The 21164-nt window shown below is 37.8% G+C and overlaps 1 protein-coding gene across 1 annotated transcript; it reads right to left on the bottom strand.

Annotated features, from left to right (window-relative positions):
• Positions 1 to 547: 547 nt before the first annotated feature.
• LOC137035011 (cystatin-B-like) lies at positions 548 to 1470 on the bottom strand. The gene is made up of 3 exons (XM_067408256.1): positions 1398 to 1470; positions 1031 to 1132; positions 548 to 682 (listed from the first exon to the last, which is right to left on the bottom strand). The coding sequence occupies exons 1-3, from the start codon at positions 1464 to 1466 to the stop codon at positions 548 to 550; spliced, it is 306 nt and encodes a 101-aa protein (XP_067264357.1). The 5' UTR covers positions 1467 to 1470.
• Between the last annotated feature and the right edge of the window lie 19694 nt (positions 1471 to 21164).

The raw sequence follows: 21164 nt of genomic DNA, 5'->3' as shown, positions 1-21164 counted from the left end.
TAAACAATTAGGCTTTAGTCAAAGACATTCACACTGTGCAGACAATTGATTCACACATTTTCCTGTTTTCTCATTTTATATATCATGTAGAATTATCATTAAAGTCACAATGCACATTTTTTAAAGCTTTAAGAAAGCAACATCAAAATCTTTCCACACATGTTTGGGAATCACTAGTCCTCATTGGTCTTCATTCACATATTTTTTCCTTGTAAAAAAAGTCATGCAGACAGTCAATTAAATCTTAAAATTTAGAAAAATTAATGTAATTTTATGTTATTTTATTTTACTTTTTGTTTTTTAAGATTTGGAATGAGGATATTTAAAAATGTTTTTTTTATGTTTGTTATTTCAGCATAAAACTATTTTAGTAAAGTGAAGTGAATTTGGTGTTGTTCACATCTTCACATAAACACACAGGCACTGAGGGTTTAATATTGAGTTTAATATTGAGGAATGAAACAGTTTTCAATAGTTCCTCTATACAGTATGGCAGATCATTGTGTGTGTCTGTTATTAGAGAAGACAGACTGTTTTCTGCATGTGGTTATTCATCAAAGGGGATCAGAGGTTCACTGGCGGTTTTAGGGTGCTGGACTCCATTCACAGTCAATTCCCCTCCATTGCAGGGGAGAGCTTGAAATATCATCGCATGAATGCACTTATCCACTCCAACATACACCTGAGCAAGAGAGAGAGAGAGAGAAATCCACACAGATTTATAAGTGATCTCTTCATATATAATACTCTGTTCACACTGATAGCGAACTAAACACAATTTCTTCATGACAGCAAGCACATTTCTGTGAGTTCTGCTACAGTGACCGTTGCTGACTAGATTTGTGTGTCCATCAGTTACCTTTCAGAGAGGACTAGAAAATGACTGGACACACGATCACACCCGTTTAGGACACACTGCCATCGTTTGCTTGTTGATATTAGAAACATACAAATTGTGCCTTGGAAGAGTTTCAGTGATGAATTCACAAGCTCAAAATCCATAAAAAACAAAAACAAAACACTCTCTTACCTTGACCACATAGTTTGTCCCTGCCACAATATGAGAAGCAAAGCTTAAAGGAATGTAAACCTCAAAATTAGCTCCAGCCTTCTCCTCTATGTCTGACTTCACCTGAATAAACAAATGCACATTTTATATTCATCTATATTATTATTATTTTAATAAGATTGAATTTATTAGTCTCTAGGTAGTCACATCTATCATTCAGATATCGGAAAACTTATGTAAAAAGTATTGTGACAATAAGTGAAAAGTAAAACAGCTCTTTTAAAAATGACAACAAATAATTTTCCCAACACATTTTACAGCACCAAGATCATTTTACTGTTTTAACCAAAAACTGTGTTTACTACATTTGTGATTTTCTGTCTCCTACCTCAAGGCAGATGTTCGTCACCTCTGGAGTGACAGACTCCTCTGTGGTCCATCCTCCAATATCACACATTGCTGCAGTGTGTTGGTGATCAAATCCTGGATGAAATAAACTGTATTATCAGGCAGTCTGTTTCACAGATTGATTCTGATCCACTATTTATGCTCCCAAAATCGCATGACATGAGTCATCATTGTAATTCCATTTAATCACATCAAAGGGGCGGAGTTTCACTTTGGGGGTGTTGTGTAATATTCAGTACCAGTGAAAAGCTGTTCCAATGGGAATAAAGCAATTTTTATGTTTTTTATGTCATGTTTTTTTTTTTTTTTTGTAGTCTTCATAATAAAGACTATTTAGATCAATACTTGATCATCAAGCGATATTCAAAAACGTGTGCAGTTGTATTATTTTTCTGATTAACTTTTATTAGATTTTAAAGAACAGACAAAATTACAAAAATAATGCCATTTATATCATGTGAGACCACATTTATTTGTTAAAGCCCTTTTTCTCACACACACAAAAAAAAGTTTTTTCTTAAATGCTAAATTTAAACGGAAAAAGATTGTGTGACGACATTTGCAAAAAAATTAATTAATAAATAAGATTGATAATTGGCATTTTCTATCAGCTATATCTGTAAACACTTTTTTAGCACAAAAAAAGTAATATAGTCCTGGTGATATGTGCTAAATCTGAGGTGAAATTTTCACTTTTTCATAAAAGCATGAAATTTGGTACACTTATACAGTTTGGGGCCCTGAACATTTTCAGAAATGGAGCCATCACAAAACTGCCTCGTGGTCACTATGGTGACCATTTTACTTTCTGCCATAACCAAATTATACATTTTGTGTCTTATTTTCTGAATCAAACATAACACAGAAAAGGTGACGTGAGAAGGAAATCACAGTATCTGAGAACCTAAGCTAGACTTTATAATATCATGTCTGTTGCATGCGTGTTGTGTAGAGTTTCAAAAGCTTAATCCTTTTGTTCATTAACCCTGACAATACAGTGACTGTAAAGAGTAGAATATTCAATATGACCTCAGCAACGTAGCTTAAAAAGAATGCCAGACACAAAGATTTACTTCAAAATTCTATTTCAGAAACACATTTGTTTGATTGTTTTGTTGTTGTTGTTGTTGAACCTATTCTTCAGTCTTCTTCACAGTCTCCTCCACATTGAACCAGAGCTGTGCACTTTAAGGAAGCTTTTTTACATTTGCAGTGTCGACCGGCAGCCTTTCTTGCAGCCACAGCTTAAGAGTTCAAGGATGGTCTGGCTTGGCTGTGGAAGAGTTGACCACAATGGTCTCCAAATGCTTGGGTACAACCAACCCCAGTCCCAGTTGGGGGGTGTTGTCATGTCATCTGCATTCCAGGTCTCCACTGCGGTCTTCTTGCCCCTCATTGCAGATACTGTGTCACAGCCAGTGAAGACATGACAACAGAGGCTTTCAATGCCCTGTCAAATGCTCCAAAAAGCATTCCAGAGGAGTTGATTTCCATTATGAACCACTTCACAATTCTCCTCTGTTATTGCACCAGCAGTCAACTCAACATCGATCAAGCTCATCTTTCTTTGTTCACAAAGAAAGAAAGAGGAATGGAACAAATCCCCTCATCTAAGGATGCACCGGTGCAGCACCTTAAAAGATCAGTGTACCAAGGAGGACACTGTTGGGGACAAGCACTTGAGGTGGCACCAAATATGCCATCTCAGTCTGGGGTTGGATGGACAAAAGCGATTGGAAACCATTGTGGTCAACACTTCCACAGGCAAGCTTGGGAAGTAAAGGGGATTTTTTATAAGGCTGCTTGCTAAATTAATTATATTATATTATATATTATTATATATATAAAATTCCTGTAAAATTACAGCCAATTTCCAAACAACAGTGTTATTTCAATAAACAGTTAAATCATGTAAATGTAAAGTTAATGGTCCTTAAATTAAGCACTTGCAGTAAATTTACAGTATTTAAAAGAAAGCCGAAAACAACAACAACAAAAAAAAAAACAGTCTCGTGCTGTAAAAAGCAACACATAGGGACGGGGCATCTCCAACACAAGCCCTCTTCGTCTCCAGAGTGCAGAAAGCAAGCGATCAACGGGATCTCTTCAAAATTCTTACCGTCTGTGTCTGCTAAAGAAGAAAACTGCTCAAGGTAAGTTTATTACTTTGTTGTTATTTTACTATGTTGCACTCAACTTGTAAAATCGCCTTTTTCATGAGATATTTTTGGCTCTGTGGTTTGAGGCTTTCGAGAAGTGCACATGTGTATGCAAAGCCTACAAAATCTTATCAATTGACATACTGTAAAAAATAAGTCGAAAGAGCCCTCTGCTATGAACACTTAAATGCAGATCAAAATCATTCTAGATGCTGGCAGTGTGCAAAGCTACATCTGATAACAATAAAATCTTTCTGTAGGCCTAAAGGAGAGCATGTCAGTACAAAATACAGGGTTTGACATTAAGCCTTCTCATGTGCTTGTCCTTTGGACAAGTAAACTGGTCACTTGTCTGAGCAAAAAAATTAGCTTGTCTCCAAAAAATTGGATTTTTTTTTTGTTTTTGTTTTTTTGGTGTAAATATAGTTTATTCTGAAGCTATATTCTCAACAGTGTTCCATCAGATTTTGCATATTTATATCTGCATATTTGTGATATTTACCCCAAGGGCATTTTTTCCCCCTAATCTCATTACATGCTTCATCTTTTATTTAAACTTTTTTTACATTTGATCAATAAATTCAATAAGAAAAATAAAGCAGGACTGTTACGAATCAAATTAAATAATTTACACTGAAAAATTACAACTGCATTAAATAATGTTATGATATTCTTTAAATATTTTTGAATGTACAAATAAGAAATGTTGGGAAAATTTAAGCATGAAACTGAACCGCCAGTAGGTGGCGGCAAGTGACTGTCCTAGTCTTTCATTCAAATGATTCGTTCAAAGGGCTGATTAATTCAAGAATGAGGCAGGTGTTTTGCAATGGGCCATTGAATCTTTCACTCAACCGATTCTTTCAAAATGCTGAATCATTCAGTAATAAAACGCAGCTGAATGTCACTGTGAGAGATGCACTATATTTCTGCTTTGATCTTTGTTTTTTAACTATTTTCGCTGCTGAAATGGAACAAAAACAGTCAGTAAAACTCTCTTTCTCTTGCCCCTTCAAAAAAGTGTTAAAGTCCCCTGTAGTCAATTATTTTATCCCTTAAAACTCATCTTTGATCACCAAAATGACATATTTTAAAATAAATTCAAGTGAAAAAAAATTCTTCATGCCTTAAAATAGCTTGAATGTATCTCTACACCCTTGCCTCATTTAATATACACGGAACAATGAATATGCAAATTATCCCCGCCTCCACTCACTCACGCCAGCTTGGAGAGTCTACTGTTGCTGTAGTAACGACGGAGAGTCTACTGTTGCTATAGTGACGATCAATTTGTTGTTTGTGTTGTGTATATGTCTTGTGTATATTTAAGAAAAAAGCTTGCTTCGCTTTCAGTTTAATTTCTGATGCTTAAATTGTGTTTTAAATTATGAATTGGTAAAACGCCTTTGCAAAACGGTCTGAATCCACTTGCATTTGTTTGGACTGCTCTCTCACTGAATCACCTGAAGCGATTTCTCAGTAAAACAGACAGTATCGAGGGAACTAGCAGCCATTTTCCTCTATGAACATGCACCAAATGGATGTATGACAATTTCATTGCTTTTTGGAGTTTTCAGATTAAAAAAAAAAAAAACATTCAGATGAAATCCTTCAGGCGCCCATGCCTTCTCCATACATGAAATAAATGCACATCCTTGAATGAGCATGGATTTCCAGCGTATTTACTTGAACTTATCCGGTAGGCTAATATCTATGCTTTGATCCATTCCAGAGGTGGCCAAAATCAGAATTTATAATGGACTGAATAGCTCTCTCAGAACTCGACGTGTGAGGACACACTAACTGACATATGCACATGAATCACGGTCACACACATACGCTCAGAGCAATATTGTTTTAGCTATGTTTTATAGTATTAAAATATTTCAAGACAAAAACATGAACTTTATTGGCTTTACTTCAAGTCAGCTGTCACTTTACCTTACTTTAGTAAAACGCCATAGTTGTTGGCCCTTCTAGCGCCCTGCCTAAGCCTCCTTAATTCCCCTGCAGCTGTTAGGGCGGAAGAGGGGACAGGGCTTCAATCACTGCTGTTCTGCATGACCCACTCAGTGAGACTGCTCACTGTCAGAAAAAAAGGTATGGCGCTGTCACTGGGGCAGTACCCTAAGGTACAAAAGTGAAAAGGTACATCTTTGTACCTTACTTACCCCTAAATGGTGCATATTTGTACCTTAGGGTACAGCCCCAGTGACAGCACTGTACCTTTTTTCTGACTGTTGGATAACATTGGGAAATCGTGCACTTTCTAGTGGAAAGGGAATGCTGCAGAGCCACATCCTGCCCAAAGGGAGGTACTATGTGGTGAAACACATATGGACAAACAGTGCTTAAAAGCCTCTGATGACCAGTGACCGAGTGTTTGATGCTGATGCTGGGAGAGGACTGGTTGCTGCTTCTATGTGGAACAAATGACTGGAGAAGTGATTTACTGGGATGCCACTCTAATAAAATCTGTGCTCTGATGTTGCTGGTGACAGGGGGCAGTTCCAATGTGATGGCATTTGGTGGTATGGGCAACTGTGTTACAGAGAAGGAAACTGACAATCTAGCCTGGGAAGGGGAGTTAGGAGAAAAGACTCTGGTACCAAAGTTGTTTGCGGAGGCAGCCTCACGCTTGGGCCAGGGTCTTGGGTTGTAACTGGCAAGGTAAAGGAAGAGGAAAGCTGAGGTGGAAAATAGGCCAGCTGAGTCTACGCCACTAGCAGAGGCATCCTCATGCTAGGGTCTGCTGAAGGAGCTGTAGGCCACTGGTAGGGGAAAAGGTTAGAGGCAGCAGGAAGAGAAGGAAGTGTTATCTGGGCCTGCATCACTAGTGGAGGCAGCCTCATGTTAGGAGGCTGCGGGCTGCAAATGCCCGAAATCACAGGCAAATCGGTGCTCGTTCACGCGTGTGACAATCACGCAGTGTGATTGAGTAAAGACGCGATCTGAGAGAATCGCAGACGAGTCGCTGACGCCCGTGAGATATTTGGCATGCTAAAATATCTGGACCTGTCGGCGATTCAAAATCCTGCTGTGTGAAAAGTGTTCTGACTGAAAACTACATCGGCAATGACCAACAGCCAATGAGAGAGCAATATACAGAGCAACGGGGAGTTCAGGGAGGAGTTATAGACCACTCTCGTTGCAGAACACACATTCCTTGTTCCTCGTGTCTCCCCAACCATTTCCTCCTCCATATTCTTCTTTTCTTGTTTTCGCTGCAAATCAGCGCACAGGCAATTCGTATTGCAAGCTTCTTGCGGGCTACCATTGCCTCTGATGATAATAATCCCAGTCTCCTCATAATCCCATCCTTCCTGGGATAATAATCCCAGTCTCACGTGAGAACTCCGGTCTTGCATGCATGATATCGTGTTGTTTCCTTGTCACATCTCACGTGTGTTTGGTTGTGAAAATTAGTTTGTGTGCCAGACAGAGTTGTCGGCGATTCTTCCTATTGTAAAGTCATGCAGTGTGAAACCTTCTATCGCCGATCCATCGTGCAGTGTGAACACAGCAGCGACTGAATGCTGGCCAAGATAGTCATGCAGTGTGAAAAGAACAGTGACCCGACTATTTTGAAAATCGTGCAGTCTGAACTTGGCATTAGAGACAGCGGGATGAATGGCTGAGACGGCAACCTTGCGCTAGGGGGAAGGCATTTGTTGATTGTTATATGGGAAGCAGCACCAGGAAAAGCCATGGAGTGGGGCCTGATGGGCCAATGCTCATCTTCTAGCGTTTGAATCAAAGATATGAGGAAGAGGAGATGTGAGATGAAAGGGCGGCCTTGCAGGATTATGCACATTTGAAGTTTAAGTGGCCGAGGAAAAATGGCAGATCGCATTTAGAACAGTTTAGACTGTCTAGGAAGGTGGATGCGACCAGAAATATCCTAATGATTTTTTTTTTCTTTGTGAAGTGAGGGCTTGGAATTAATTGTATCCAAGTTAAATCCCAGAATTCCATGGACGTGGCTGGACCCATAGTTTTATCCTGGTCAATTGTTTGTTCTAAATTGGATACATATGAAGTGGAACTGTAAGATTATGTTTATTTGAATGCATTAGTTAGAGAGAGAGCGATTGCGTGTATATGAATTTGTCCTACCAGTCTGCATCGAGATTGAGTATTCAGATAGCATAAACTCTGCTCATGATTAAGGGACTGAAACCAATGCGAAATTCAAGGGGCAGAAAATGAGAAGGATTTGAGCTGTGCTCTTATGGTTTTGAGCCGATGGGGGTGGAGTTTGAGAGCTGGCCGGGACTGAATCTGTGGCACGGCTTGCTGAGGTCCTGCTGCGGTGGCCTGATGCTGGAAGAAGGCCCATTCCTTTGCAGGAGGAGGGCGGCATTGCCCGAGATGTGAGCTTGGCGCTCTATGGGCTTTATTGTCCATTTCTTTATGGTTGGAATAATTGAAAGGGCCAGAGTAGAGTAAGACGGGGAAAGAGATTGTGGATGTTTGCCCGTGGTGGCGAGGGTATGCATTTGCTTCTCTTCGTGCTGAGACCAGTTTGTTTGGGCTGGATCGGCGGTGGTGCTAGGTGGAAGATAAACGCTCCTTATGTCAGAGGATTGCCATAAAGATTCCTCGAGGACAAAAGATTTTTTCATTGGATGGGAAGACCTCAATTTCAGACATGCTGGGAATGTAGGGTGGGGCCAAATGCAGAAAACTGTTGAGGAACATAGGTGAGTCAGCTATGCATTTATATAGGCCTCATCTCTTGCTGATTGGTTAGGTAATTTGAACATGTTCCTCCCGAACTTTGTTAATAAAACATCATTCATTTAAAGGTTAAAATACATGAATGTACCAATGTCCCTTGCTGCAATGAAGAATGAATCAATCGTTTGAACTCTAAATTTTATTTGGAAACAGAATTAATTGCATGTTGGTGTTTCTTTGTTTTTGTTTTTTGTCAAAATCATATCGTTTCTTTGGTGATTTCTTACGTGTTTGACAGATGATGTGAAGATGGAATGCACTCAACGACTGCTAAACCTGTGGGAATGCAGACAAGAAGATCACGTGCGCACATTCCAATAGCCTCTGCTTCACTATTAGTCATACATCAGTGATAAATAGTGAAGTGTCATAATATACATTTTTCCTTGCTTTTGCACTATTTACACAAGCAAAGTCAAAAATGAACTGTTTCAGCTTATTTTTAGGGCCAAAGCCCTTTAAAGGGCTGAAGGCCCTACTGTTTTCCTTAGGAATTTTTTTTTTTTCGACTATTCTGGCTTTTTTGAGGCACTTAAAGGATTAGTTCACTTTTAAATAAACATTTGCTGATAATTTACTCACCCCCATGTCATCCAAGATGTCCATGTCTTTCTTTCTTCTGTCGAAAAGAAATTAAGGTTTTTGATGTAAACATTCTAGGATTTTTCTCCATATCATTCATTTCAATGGGCACCAAACGGTTGAAGGTCCAAATGGCAGCTTCAGTGCAGCTTCAAAGGGCTTTAAACGACACCAGACGATACCAGGCGATGAATAAGGGTCTTATCTAGCGAAACGATTGGTCATTTTAAAAAAAATTAAAAAGTTTAAGTTTTATAAGCACAAATGCTGGCTTTGCTCTTTTCTCCGATGCGCGTTCGTGACGTCACGTAATACGCAATTACGTTGAAAAGGTCACGGTTGACGTAGGCGTAGCAACCACAGTTTCATTCGCTTAGGATTGTATATAGCAAATCTCTGAAAAGTCACACATTTCTGTCCTGACAAAAATTTTATTTTAGGTTTTCTAATATATAAAAACCCAGGATACGCACACCTTTCAAAAGTGAGTTTTTTAAGGCAAACCTTATTTTGCCCTTATTGTTTCCATGGCGACGCGTGCGTGTCACGAGTGCTGAATGTAGCCACAATAACACTGTATGAGAGATGGATCACTATTATTTTGTTTTTCCTTTTTTATTTAAAATATTCGCAAACTTGCTTACATGTCTTCAAACTATATGATATTCCGATTCTCAAATATGTGTGAGTGAGTGTGTTTTGTCATTCTGTCAGTCTGATTTACAGCAGGTGAATACATCAGTTTCTCCTGAAATATATGCAAGTAAGTGGCTGGTGAACTGGAAGAATAAGAGAGTAAACTTTATAGTTGCTTAGACCCATTATGTGTGTCGAATATGAATAAATGTCTGCAAATTATATTTGAATTCACTGTTTATTGATGCTTCCACTGACGTCTGACATCAGTGTGTATTTTATAAACTCCAAATGTATTGTTTAATGGTGCTTATGCGTATTTACGTGTCTGAAACCTTAAAAGAAACATTAAGTGGCTGAAAACACTGCATAGCTGTGATGACAAGAGAGCGCGCGTCCGTATCGCAGCCAGAGCGCGAAAGCGCAGTTTGAATCTAGCAGTTATGTGACGTCGCTGAACATTCTAAATCCCATATGTGGAACCGTACGCCCAGGGGCACAGAAATAAACATCCCATATGTGGGAACGTACCGCTCAAAGGGTTAAACAATAAACTGACACAAAGACATTTGAATATGTGTATACACCTCCTTCCGCACATTTGTAATGTAAACACATAGACAGTAAAAGAAATGGACACAGCGACCCCATTGGAAGTCAATTGAGACAAGTGAAGCCCATTTTAAGCGATTTTTAGCACTTCCGTTTCTGACGCGCAGACTCACACTAAGCTTGAGGACATCCGCAATCTGTCTGACAGATGTAAATCTTCTAGTAGCTGTGCGTGCAAACTGCCATCGTTAATCTTGCAGAGACGGCGAGCTTGAGCAGGGAGTTCTTTGGCGTGAGTAAGCAGGAGTAAGTATTCTGATTAATTATTTTGTATAGTATTTTAACATGTAACGCCAGTACTCCATATTAAGATAATCTCCCCGATTGTCTGCGAGCTTCTCCTCCTGTCTGTACGGTAATTTCTCTACTGTGCGACAGAGAGTCGAGTGGTTATGACACAATCGTTAGCTTATTTTTACAAAAACTGTTTCTACAGGGCCATAATGTAACATAGAAGGTAATGGAGCCCTTTATACATTGTCGTGTATCTTTGGAAATAAATAATGGACAAATGGAGTCTTTAAACGCCTCAGATGTACAGTTATTCACTGTCAAAGTGACGCCAAAATGAATGGGAGTCAATGGGATGCTAACGCAAGTGAAGTTCTGCTACAAGATGGCAGCACGCGGCCGACTTCAACTTCCGGTCGACTTCCTTGGGCACTGTGTAAACACTGACTCGATACTTCCGCCTTTTCAACGTAATTGCGTATTACGTGACGTCACAAATGCGCATCGGAGAAAAGAGCAAGGCCAGCATTTGTGCTTATAAAACGTAAACTTTTTAATTTTTTTTTTTTTAAATGACCAATCGTTTCGCTAAATAAGACCCTTATTCGTCTGGTGTTGTTTAAAGCCCTTTGAAGCTGCACTGAAACTGCCATTTGGACCTTCAACCATTTGGTGCCCATTGAAATGAATGATATGGAGAAAAATCCTAGAATGTTTACATCAAAAACCTTAATTTCTTTTCGACTGATGAAAGAAAGACATGGACATCTTGGATGACATGGGGGTGAGTAAATTATCAGCAAAAGTTTATTTAAAAGTGGAGTAATCCTTTAACATGCTCAAAAACTCTTGAAACTTTGCACACACATCGGAATCGCTGACCGTCAGGGCGGGGCAGAAGCTGGTAACCGGGCATGGCAGGGGGGCTCGACAGTGCCCCCTTGAACAGTGTCTAAAAACTTGGTCCATATATCAAACACGCTTGCACGTATTTGTATGAAACTTGGTACACATATAGACCTCATCGGGCCAAACTACTTTCATGCTTCAAGTTGTACATCACCTCAACAGGAAGTCAGTTATTATGGGTTGTTTGAAAAACACATGCTCTGGAATTTGATATACTTCTCCTAGACGATTACTCAGATCACCACCAAACTCGGTCAGCTTGAAGTCAAGATATTGAGAATGCTAAATTGCCAGCGGATTTTTGATATCTCAATTGGTTTGGCCATGGCGAGGTAACGGATTAATGGTGATAAAAGGGAAACAGGAAACATGTTATAACATCTGCATACATTGATTGATTTTTATGAATCTTCAGCTGTGTGTTCGTTATAGGATGCTGATCACATGGATGTGACTATTGTGAGTCAAAGTTATAGTACCACCAATTGGCAGCATGATGTGTGTCACTTTCAAAATGCTTTGAGATCACCCTCTTTTTTTTACCTGTTTTGTTTGAAACTTCAGGGCTCTCAAGTCTCACGCATTGGGCGTGAGACACACGCATTTCAACCTGTTCACACGCTCACACGCCACAACTTGTATTTCTCACGCAGAGAAATCTCCAGGATAACGCACAACAAGTTGCACCGCTATTAGAGGAATCAAGCGAGTTCCCCATAGAGTTCAGAAGGCCCTGCCACGCACCAGTTAATCTAATAAAAAATACAGCTACCGAACATCAGAAAATATAATCAGAAAATATAATTGCTGTACGTTTACGTTCTGATTCCAACCACACATTCTGTGATTCACGGGCTCGCTCACTGATTCAGATGCTCGCTGAAGTAGTTAGCTACAGAAGAGGACACCTGTCAGTCACATTGATTCACATCTGGCTACAGACTGATCGTGATTGATGTGGGACCATATCCTATGAGTACAGTAAGTCATCTCATCAAATTGCTGGGGAATATTTGTATCCAGGCAGCTGGTAGGTTAGTTAACAGTTTGTCCAGAGTACTTTACGTGAACTTGCCTAGCTAGTAGGGATGTGCATTTTTCCAAAATATTGTATTTGAATATTTGGGCTAATAAAAAAATGAATATTCGTGTATTTAAAGCTGCAGTCCGCAATTTTTTTTTTGTGTTAAAAATTTACAAAAAATTATATAATGAGAATATACAACATGAATCCATTTTCCAAACCGTGTTTTGTCTTATCCTGAATCATTATGGTACACTTATAATAAGTGTTTATATTCTGACTATTTCAGACCGGACTGGTAGGATTCGCCGCAGAGTATCACAGTAACTGCGTGACTCACCATAGACAAACACGGAGAAAAGTAGCTCCGGCTACAATGTTCCTCCGCAAGATGCGTGCAGTTCTGTTTATTAACTGCTAGAGGGCCAAAAATCAAAACAAAAGTAGCTATTATAAGCTCAAGCAGCAATCGAAAAAAAAAAACACTAGTAAAGCAGAGCGCGTCAGTTATGGTGCAGAACGTAACGTACATATAACATACACTAGAGTCGGAATATGGTCACCATGTTTATATTGTTTCACATTATAATGTTGAGGAAAAACAACAGTATAATGTGTATGATTATATTACCATTATCTCACTATCTCTGACACTCACTCACTCACTCACTCACATACACACTAAAATGCTGAATTAAATATATTTTTATTTGTACGAATGTGTCATTTTTCATATCAGACCCCCTTCGCTGCTGCCACCGCCGAAAAAATCTCACTCTGAACTTTTCAAAACTTGAGAGCCCTGAAACTTCAGTGTAATGTCAATACACAGCAGATATAGACATGTAAAAAGAATTATGATATCTCAAACACTGTTTCCATGGTAACGCATCAAACTTTAATTTTCGTTTTGAATGCTTTTGAGTTGCTTAGCATGCTTCAAATGACATGAAACTCGATACAAACATCAGAGATGTTAACCAGTAGACATGGGCAAAACCGTAGAAACAGGTGGGGAGGAGGGCCTCTATAGCACCATCTTTTGACAAAAGTGGGGGGTTAGTTTAAACTACAGTCACCAAACTCAGTACACATATTGTTCTCATTACGCTGGCAGCTTTCTAATTTACAGTCATTAGCTCTGACCAACAGGAAGTCAGATATTTTGGTTTGAATGTGGATTTTTTACACACACACACACACACACACACACACACACACACACACACACACACACACACACACACACACACACACACACACACACACACACAGACGTAGACTCTCTCTCTGTCCAAACCCCCCTAACCCCTCCACTCCCTCCCTCCTCCTCTCCCCCTCACTCCTTCAGTCTGTGTGTGTGTGTGTGTGTGTGTGTGTGTGTGTGTGTGTGTGTGTGTGTGTGTGTGTGTGTGTGTGTGTGTGTGTGTGTGTGTGTGAGAGAGAGAGAGAGAGAGTTTTACACCATTGATCAGTTCTTTAAAGCGGAACTCACAGATTTGTAAAGCTCCGCCAACAGGTTCCTTCAGTGAATCACACTGTCGTAAATACTCCAAGCGCAACTCTGCACTACAACGACTACAACGCTCACCAGTGCAGTAGTTTTGCAAATACTGTACAAGAAATCTCGATGGAGGTGGGTAATTTTCAAAATTGTCTTTCGCGTGAACGTGAACATGAGGCGAGATTGTGTCGGGTCGGCGCAGCTCAACTTGCAAGTGCTGTTTTTTGGCGTAGACATGCCAGAGGAGGTTAGTGCTCACCTCAAACACACCACTACAAGTCAATTAACCATTGTAAGGACTTAGAAAACTATTTATGAAGGTAAAAAAAAAGTTACTTAGTTCTGCTTTAACCCTTTTCTTGTAGACTCACTGTGCTTCAGAGTTTAGTGCCAACCCTGATCAAACACACCTGAAGCAGCTAATCAAGCCAGTGTATTTGTAGGCCACTGACAACATAGTATTACATTATTAGTTTGATAATTAGGTTAATTAAAATATAAAAACACACTGCAAATGATAACTTCACACTAATTTGAAATTGAACTATGACACTGTATCACTATTAGTACAGGACTAGTTTTCTAAATGTTGTTTGAGTTGCAATTATTATTTTTACAATTAAAATTATTTTTAAATTAATTATTTATTGATATAATTCAAATTTATTAAAATAAAATCTATAAGTAAATTTCACATGATTATAAAAGTGGCTGTTTAAAATTAACTTGCATGAGTGAGCAGAAAAATCTAGACATGTACCTTTCTATTACTGACATTAAAATTGTCTTTGCAGGTTCTGTGATTTTGGCTCAATTAATCAATTAATTAATTAATTATTATTATTATTATTATTATTATTTTTTTTCATCTTATACCACATACACTGAAATCAAATGAAAGCATGCTTTTGGTGCATAAGATTGGTGCACTACAACAACAGCTCAGAGAGGTCAAAAAACACATGAAGAGAAGTGTTAGGATTATACAACATCAGCAATCACAGACATTTGCATTAAGGCTGGATTAGATTTCTCAGAGCACTGTGGAGTTTGCACAAATAATAGTATATAATTTGCTCTAGAATTTTTATAGAGGTTGTCTGAGAAAAAAACACAGACATGGCAGATTAGGGTGATATTCTGCACTCATTTCAAAATTGACTTATGACATTCTATGACATGAAAGTCATCTCAATTTAAACAATCTCATGGGTGTGGCTGTTGTGGTTTGTGATCATAGGAGCATCAGCTGCTGCAGTAAATGTGGTGTGAATCTGACATAGTCCTTTTATGTTTAACTGTTTTAAATGCCCATTGCCCGCTGTGTACAGTTGCCCTGAAGCCACCGGGGTTGGCGGTGCCCCTGGGCTTTGGCCCGTCATCGCTGCTTGCAGCTATATTCAAATTTGTTACTGTGCGTGTGTGTGAAAATGTATATTTCTCTGATACATGTGCATTGCAAGACGTTTGAAGGCCAAAGAATTTGCAGTTTGTCATTGGGCAGTAGATTATTTGTAAATACCTGCTCTCTCCTTTTTCTTTCAGTCTCTTTATTTTGCCCTGTCTCTTTCCCTCCTAAAGCTGAGCTTTGATAGTCTTTTCATTTTCGTCTCTATCAGTGAAGAAAATAAAGAGAGACAACTGATATTTCAGAATAATTTTTTTCTTAGAGAAGTAAATTTACTAAAGGTTACCAGGAAAGCTATAGTTTATTATACTCACAATATGTACATATTCATTATTAATGATGAAAATGGCTCCGTCAATGCTTCTTGTCAGACAGGCCTATTTTTAAACCAAAATGGCAAAATTAGACAAAAGTTTAGTAGGATGCCTGATTATGTTTGTTGGTCGTTTAACATTTCTATCCTAAAACAGCTGTCAAATATAAAATGTTTAATTTTATACTTACGTAGGCCACCACCCACTGGAACAGTTTCTCACAGGAACTGAATTACACAACAGGGGCAAGCCACTGCGCAAACTGTTGTTTGCGCAAACACATACAATAGGCTTGTGCGTTCCACATTAAATCATAAAAATATGCATCAGAATAGCATGACAATGAAATATCTGTTTGAATTGTTTTGAAAATGGGAACTGTTGCAGTTAATGCTTAACATGGAAACTTTATTAACTTTTCGAAATATTACATCAAACTGGATTATTTGAGGATCGCACTAATATTTTCACTTCCATTCATTCTATTTGAAGCTTCCGCTTTTCGAACGCAGAAGTGTGATAAAGGCCGGTATATCTAATATTTACTGTTATTCTTTGATATTTCCATATCACTGAATCAAGAGTGAAACTTCAAACTCTAGTTCAACTGAGTCTCGTGTGTTGTTGCCGACACAGTGCGGATACAAATCCTGTTCCAGCACAAATAGTCTTTAATTCTCCAGAACAGACATGACATATATCAGGGGTGTCCAATCCTGCACCTGGAGGGCCACTGTCCTGCAAAGTTTATCTCCAACCCTAATTAAACACACCGGACCCATGCAGCTAAACAAATCTTAGGCATACTAGGAACTTTCATACAGTTTGAGACACTGGTGTAAGGAAATGTTCAGTCATTAGTGTCTGTCAGATTCAGAAAAAATACAGAATATCATCACACATCACATTTCTTATTCAATTTAAGATAAAAATTACATGTCGTATTTTTATAGTTATACCTGACCACACATTTGCACTTCACAGACCAGAGCCAAACACTTCTCTTTTGAAGGGAAAGTTAAAAATACAATTTCATATGAAATATTTTGTGTAAGTATTTGTCGCTTTTGTTCTTTTCTTTTTCAAAATGCTTCTCTCATGAACACTGACTGAAGAAGAGAAATTGTACAGGTTTGGAATGACGTGAGGTTAAGACGAACAAGATTTCAGTTTATATCATCCAGTGTAAAAATGGAGTCTATATTGAGAAATGCACTCCTTTTTTCCACTTTAAAAACTATAAATTTGAAAATTGTTTGCATTATTTTATTTAATTTTAATTTTCTTTTCTTATTGTTTAAGGATTTTTTTAATGTTGTTTTATATTTATCATTTCAGCATAACACATTTTAGTAAAGTAACGTGAATTTGGTGTTCTCCACATAAACACACTGACACAGGCACTGAGGGTTTGAATATTGAGTTTAATATTGAGCAGTAGTTCCTCTGTACAGTGTGTCAGCTTATTGTGTGTGTCTGTTATCAGATAAGACAGACGGTTTTCTGCAAGTAGCTAGTTATCAAAGAGGATCAGAGGGTCACGGAGTGTTTTAGGGTACAGGACACCAGTCACAGTCAGTTTTCTTTCATGGAGAGTTTGTATCATCGCATGAACGCACACATTTTCTCCAACGCCCAACTGAGAGAGAAATCCACATGGATTTATTAGTGATCTCTTCCATGTAAAACCCTGTTCACATTGCTACCCAGCAAGCAATTTTGCATTTAAAAGACATCTAATAGCTGTCAAAACACAGCCCAGACATCTAGGCTAAAACAAAGCAAAATTTGGCTGTCAGTGAAAATCTAATAGATGTGTAACCATAGCCCAGGAACAGAGCTATCAATTACATTATACAGCTAATGAATGACTACATACTGTATGTAATAGACGACAAAATAATAAATGCTCATAAATGGTAATTTAGAAAGAAATTAGGCTCATTTGAGATAAGCAAAATCGGTCCTGCGCAGTTTTGCAAATCTCAAACAAGCCTGCTCTCCACCGACTGCGCTGATCAAAAGAACGATGGGAAACGACTTGCTGATGACACAGCTTAATGCTCATTGTATTGATCTCTTTTAAAATGTTTGATTTTAAAATTTAATATCATATTTTTCTGTGTATAAATTACGTGTGAAATATTACCAAACTCGATCTCTCAATGGGTTATGTGATTGTTGTCGTATTTATAAAACAATATATAAAAACATGTCTGTAGATAAAAATGATTGATACACATGCCTTTCGAATGGAATAACAAGTACTTGGGTGTCTTGTTCATTATATTTATTTTCATATAAAAGTAACAGAACTTAAAGGTACAATATGTAATATTTTTGCAGTAAAATATCCAAAAACCGCTAGGCCAGTGTTATATATTTTGTTCACTTGAGTACTTACAATATCCCAAATTTTTCCAACTATTTGTAAATGGTGCGAAAATTGCAGTTTTAACCAAGGCTCCGGGACATGTGAGGAGTCACCTGTCATTTGTGTCATACCCGCGTTGCCCTCGGTTTCTGGTTTTATTTTGTAGAACCATGGAAACACCAAAAACGCTTTAATATATGACATGTTTTAATAGGCAAGGGAACAACTGTTTTGATATATTTATAGACAGAAAACAAATTGTTATATAGCTCAACACGTTTAGTCTTATTGTTTAAATCTAATTTTCTTGATTTCTTTTCAAGTACCATGCTTTACCATGCCTCAGAGAAAAAGACTATTTTGTGAAGTAGCTGACATAGCATAATCAGATGCAGCTTTATTTTTTAGTAACAGTAATACAGCATTTTCTCCATCATACAATATGTTTTAAAATTAATTGCATGCCATTTATCAACACAAGACATCCAATATGATATTCTAAAATCGATCTATTTTACTGCAGTGTAAAAGTGAAAGTGAAGTGACATGTGGCCAAGTATGGTGATCTACGCTGGATATTCACTCCCCTCACCGACAATTCCTGCCAGACCTGAGACTCGAACCCATGACCTTTGGGTTACAAGTCCGACTCTCTATCCATTGGCCACAACTGCCCTGACTGCCATTAGGCAGCAGCCACCAAGCGAACGCACAGAGTAACGTTATTACATATTTTTCAACACACTCAAATGTATCTAATATGATAAACAGAGCTGCGTTACCTCATACTCATGGCCGGAAAAGCGGAAGCTATGGGATAATTCAGATATATCTATACAAGAAAACATAATATTACAACCTAAATTTGCACAAAATCATGCACGCATGAACTTGAACTAAGAAACGTGAATGTAGCTCCTGTTGTAGATACGTTCTTCCTGTAACAACATGCAGAAACACAGCAACTAAGCCCAAATTCACAACATTTTATTACAATAGTGTATACAATTATAATGTTATTAATATGACAGCCACAATCATAGTTAATACTGTTTTGTGTTGCTGTTTGAGTGCTCGCTGGAAGCTAAAGATGATCATCAATACAATGAAGAACTATGCGGAATGCGTAGCGGAAGTGAGGTAATATGTTTTTAGTACATTAATGGATCTTGAGAGAGGAAATGTCATTGCAGGCCTCATGGAGCCATCGGGTTTCAACAAAAATATCTTAATTTGAATTCCAAAGATGAATGAAGGTCTTACGGCTGTGGAAAGACATGAGGGTGAGTAATTAATGACATTATTTTCATTTTTGGGTGAACTAACCCTTTAAGTGTTTGACAGATTATGTGAAGGAATGCCCTCAATGACTGCTAAAGCTGCCCGTGGCAATCAGATGTGCCATTACATGCAGACATCCCAGATAGCATGTAGTCATTGAAACAATGTTGAGTCATTGTTGATTTCTCAATGCTAACTGCATTGAGTTATAAAGGGATTATTTACACTATTGAAGAGTTGGATTCTCATGCTAAACATGGCCAAAGTTTCAAAACACGAGTTGAACGTATATGATGGAGTATTTCTGTGCCAAATGACTACTTCCAGTTTCGGTACAGGTTTCGGAAAGTTTTTTTTCCCAAGTATGGCCTTGTATGACATCAAAAGAGAGCGGAATTCCTTGTATAGGCACTTATCTCTGATAAGCGTGTACACACACATAACTCAGAGCAAGAGCAAAAGTACGCCCATCAACGCGTTTTGTTCGGGATACGGAAGCAGAGAGATTTTTCAACAAAGGCTGTGTCCCAATTCAGGAGGAACACACTTTGAAGGCTGCATACATGATCAGTCTCATTTGGACTCAATGGACTACTTGCACTGAGGCTTGAAACACACTTAAGTTTTGAAATAATACAACTTGCCTATTTCCGTTTAGTGACCGATGCTGCAGTGTGTGAGAGACCTGATGAATAAGATCAGAACAAACCTTCATTTTTTTTTTTTTAAATATTTGAATCCCTATTTTTTTCATTGACAATCACTTCACTGTAATCAGTAAGTGGCTGGCAACCCAGCTACCAGTATTTTACTGTACATTTACAGTGAAAAGTATTACTATTACTATTAAAAGTACTATATGCAGTATTATGTTGTGTTATGTTGTATGAGACGTTTAAAGGTGCAATAGAGGATGTTTTGTTTTATACATTTATTATACAGTATTACTTGAAACTGTCTTTACTAACTGATAAAAGACTATTTATTAGGTGCACTGGAAGGAATAATATTAATATACATCATATGTGCATGAGGTAGGGCCTTAAAAACATCAGCCAATCGTTTACGCAATCATCGCGTCATTATTTGTTTTTTGGGGTCGACAGCTTATAAAAACTTATTTCTGGGTTTTTTATCTTGTTAGCTGTACACCTTGTCACACAGCAGCTTTTAGGCATTGTTCTGTTTTTTGTAGTGCGTCAGAAAAGACAAGGAGGCAGCCTCACGCAATACAAAGTCAATGTTGACGGTTGGATTGTTTTCCCGCCCGGTGGGCATGGTTTTCAGATTATACTCTCTCTGTCTCTATTTCATGAGAGTGGGCAATTAAATATCACTGATTCTTGAGATAAGGGACAAAACATGTTTTAGAAGTTAGTTTTTATTATTTAATAATACATTATTTTTAAACTGATATATTCTCAGCTAAGGAACAGGTTTTTCTGATTTTCTTTTTTTTTTTTTTTTTTTTTTTTTCTTTTCTAAAAATGTACATTTATTCACTTCGGAACTTAATTTGTGCCAACTCCGTCAGACGCATTAAAAAGCATGATATTTTAGTATCATCCATCCAACAAGAGTCTTCAATTATGTAATAATATGAAAAAATTAATTCTCAAAATTTTGTCTTATCTTATTTTGTCTTATTGTCTTATCATAATCAATGTTCTTAGCTAAATGAGGCATGATATCATGTAGTTCAGTTGAAGTTTTATTGTTTTAACACAAAGAATTGAAAAAAAAAAGAATAAGACATTTCTTTCAAAATGAACAACCTTCACCTGACGGTTTTAAATGAGTTGACAAATACTGTTGGAGTTGACAAAGGTTCAGCTGGGGCCAAACATACAGTATATGTAAACAGAATCATGAAACAACATTAGAAGAATTCCCCATATGCAAAAAAAAAAAAAAAAAAAAAAAAAAAAATATATATATATATATATATATATATATATATATATATATATATA

The sequence above is a fragment of the Chanodichthys erythropterus genome, chromosome 13, assembly GCF_024489055.1.
Source record: "Chanodichthys erythropterus isolate Z2021 chromosome 13, ASM2448905v1, whole genome shotgun sequence".
NCBI classification, from domain to species: domain Eukaryota; kingdom Metazoa; phylum Chordata; class Actinopteri; order Cypriniformes; family Xenocyprididae; genus Chanodichthys; species Chanodichthys erythropterus.
Note: the sequence above shows the minus strand (reverse complement) of the source record. Positions and strands in the feature narration are given on the sequence as shown.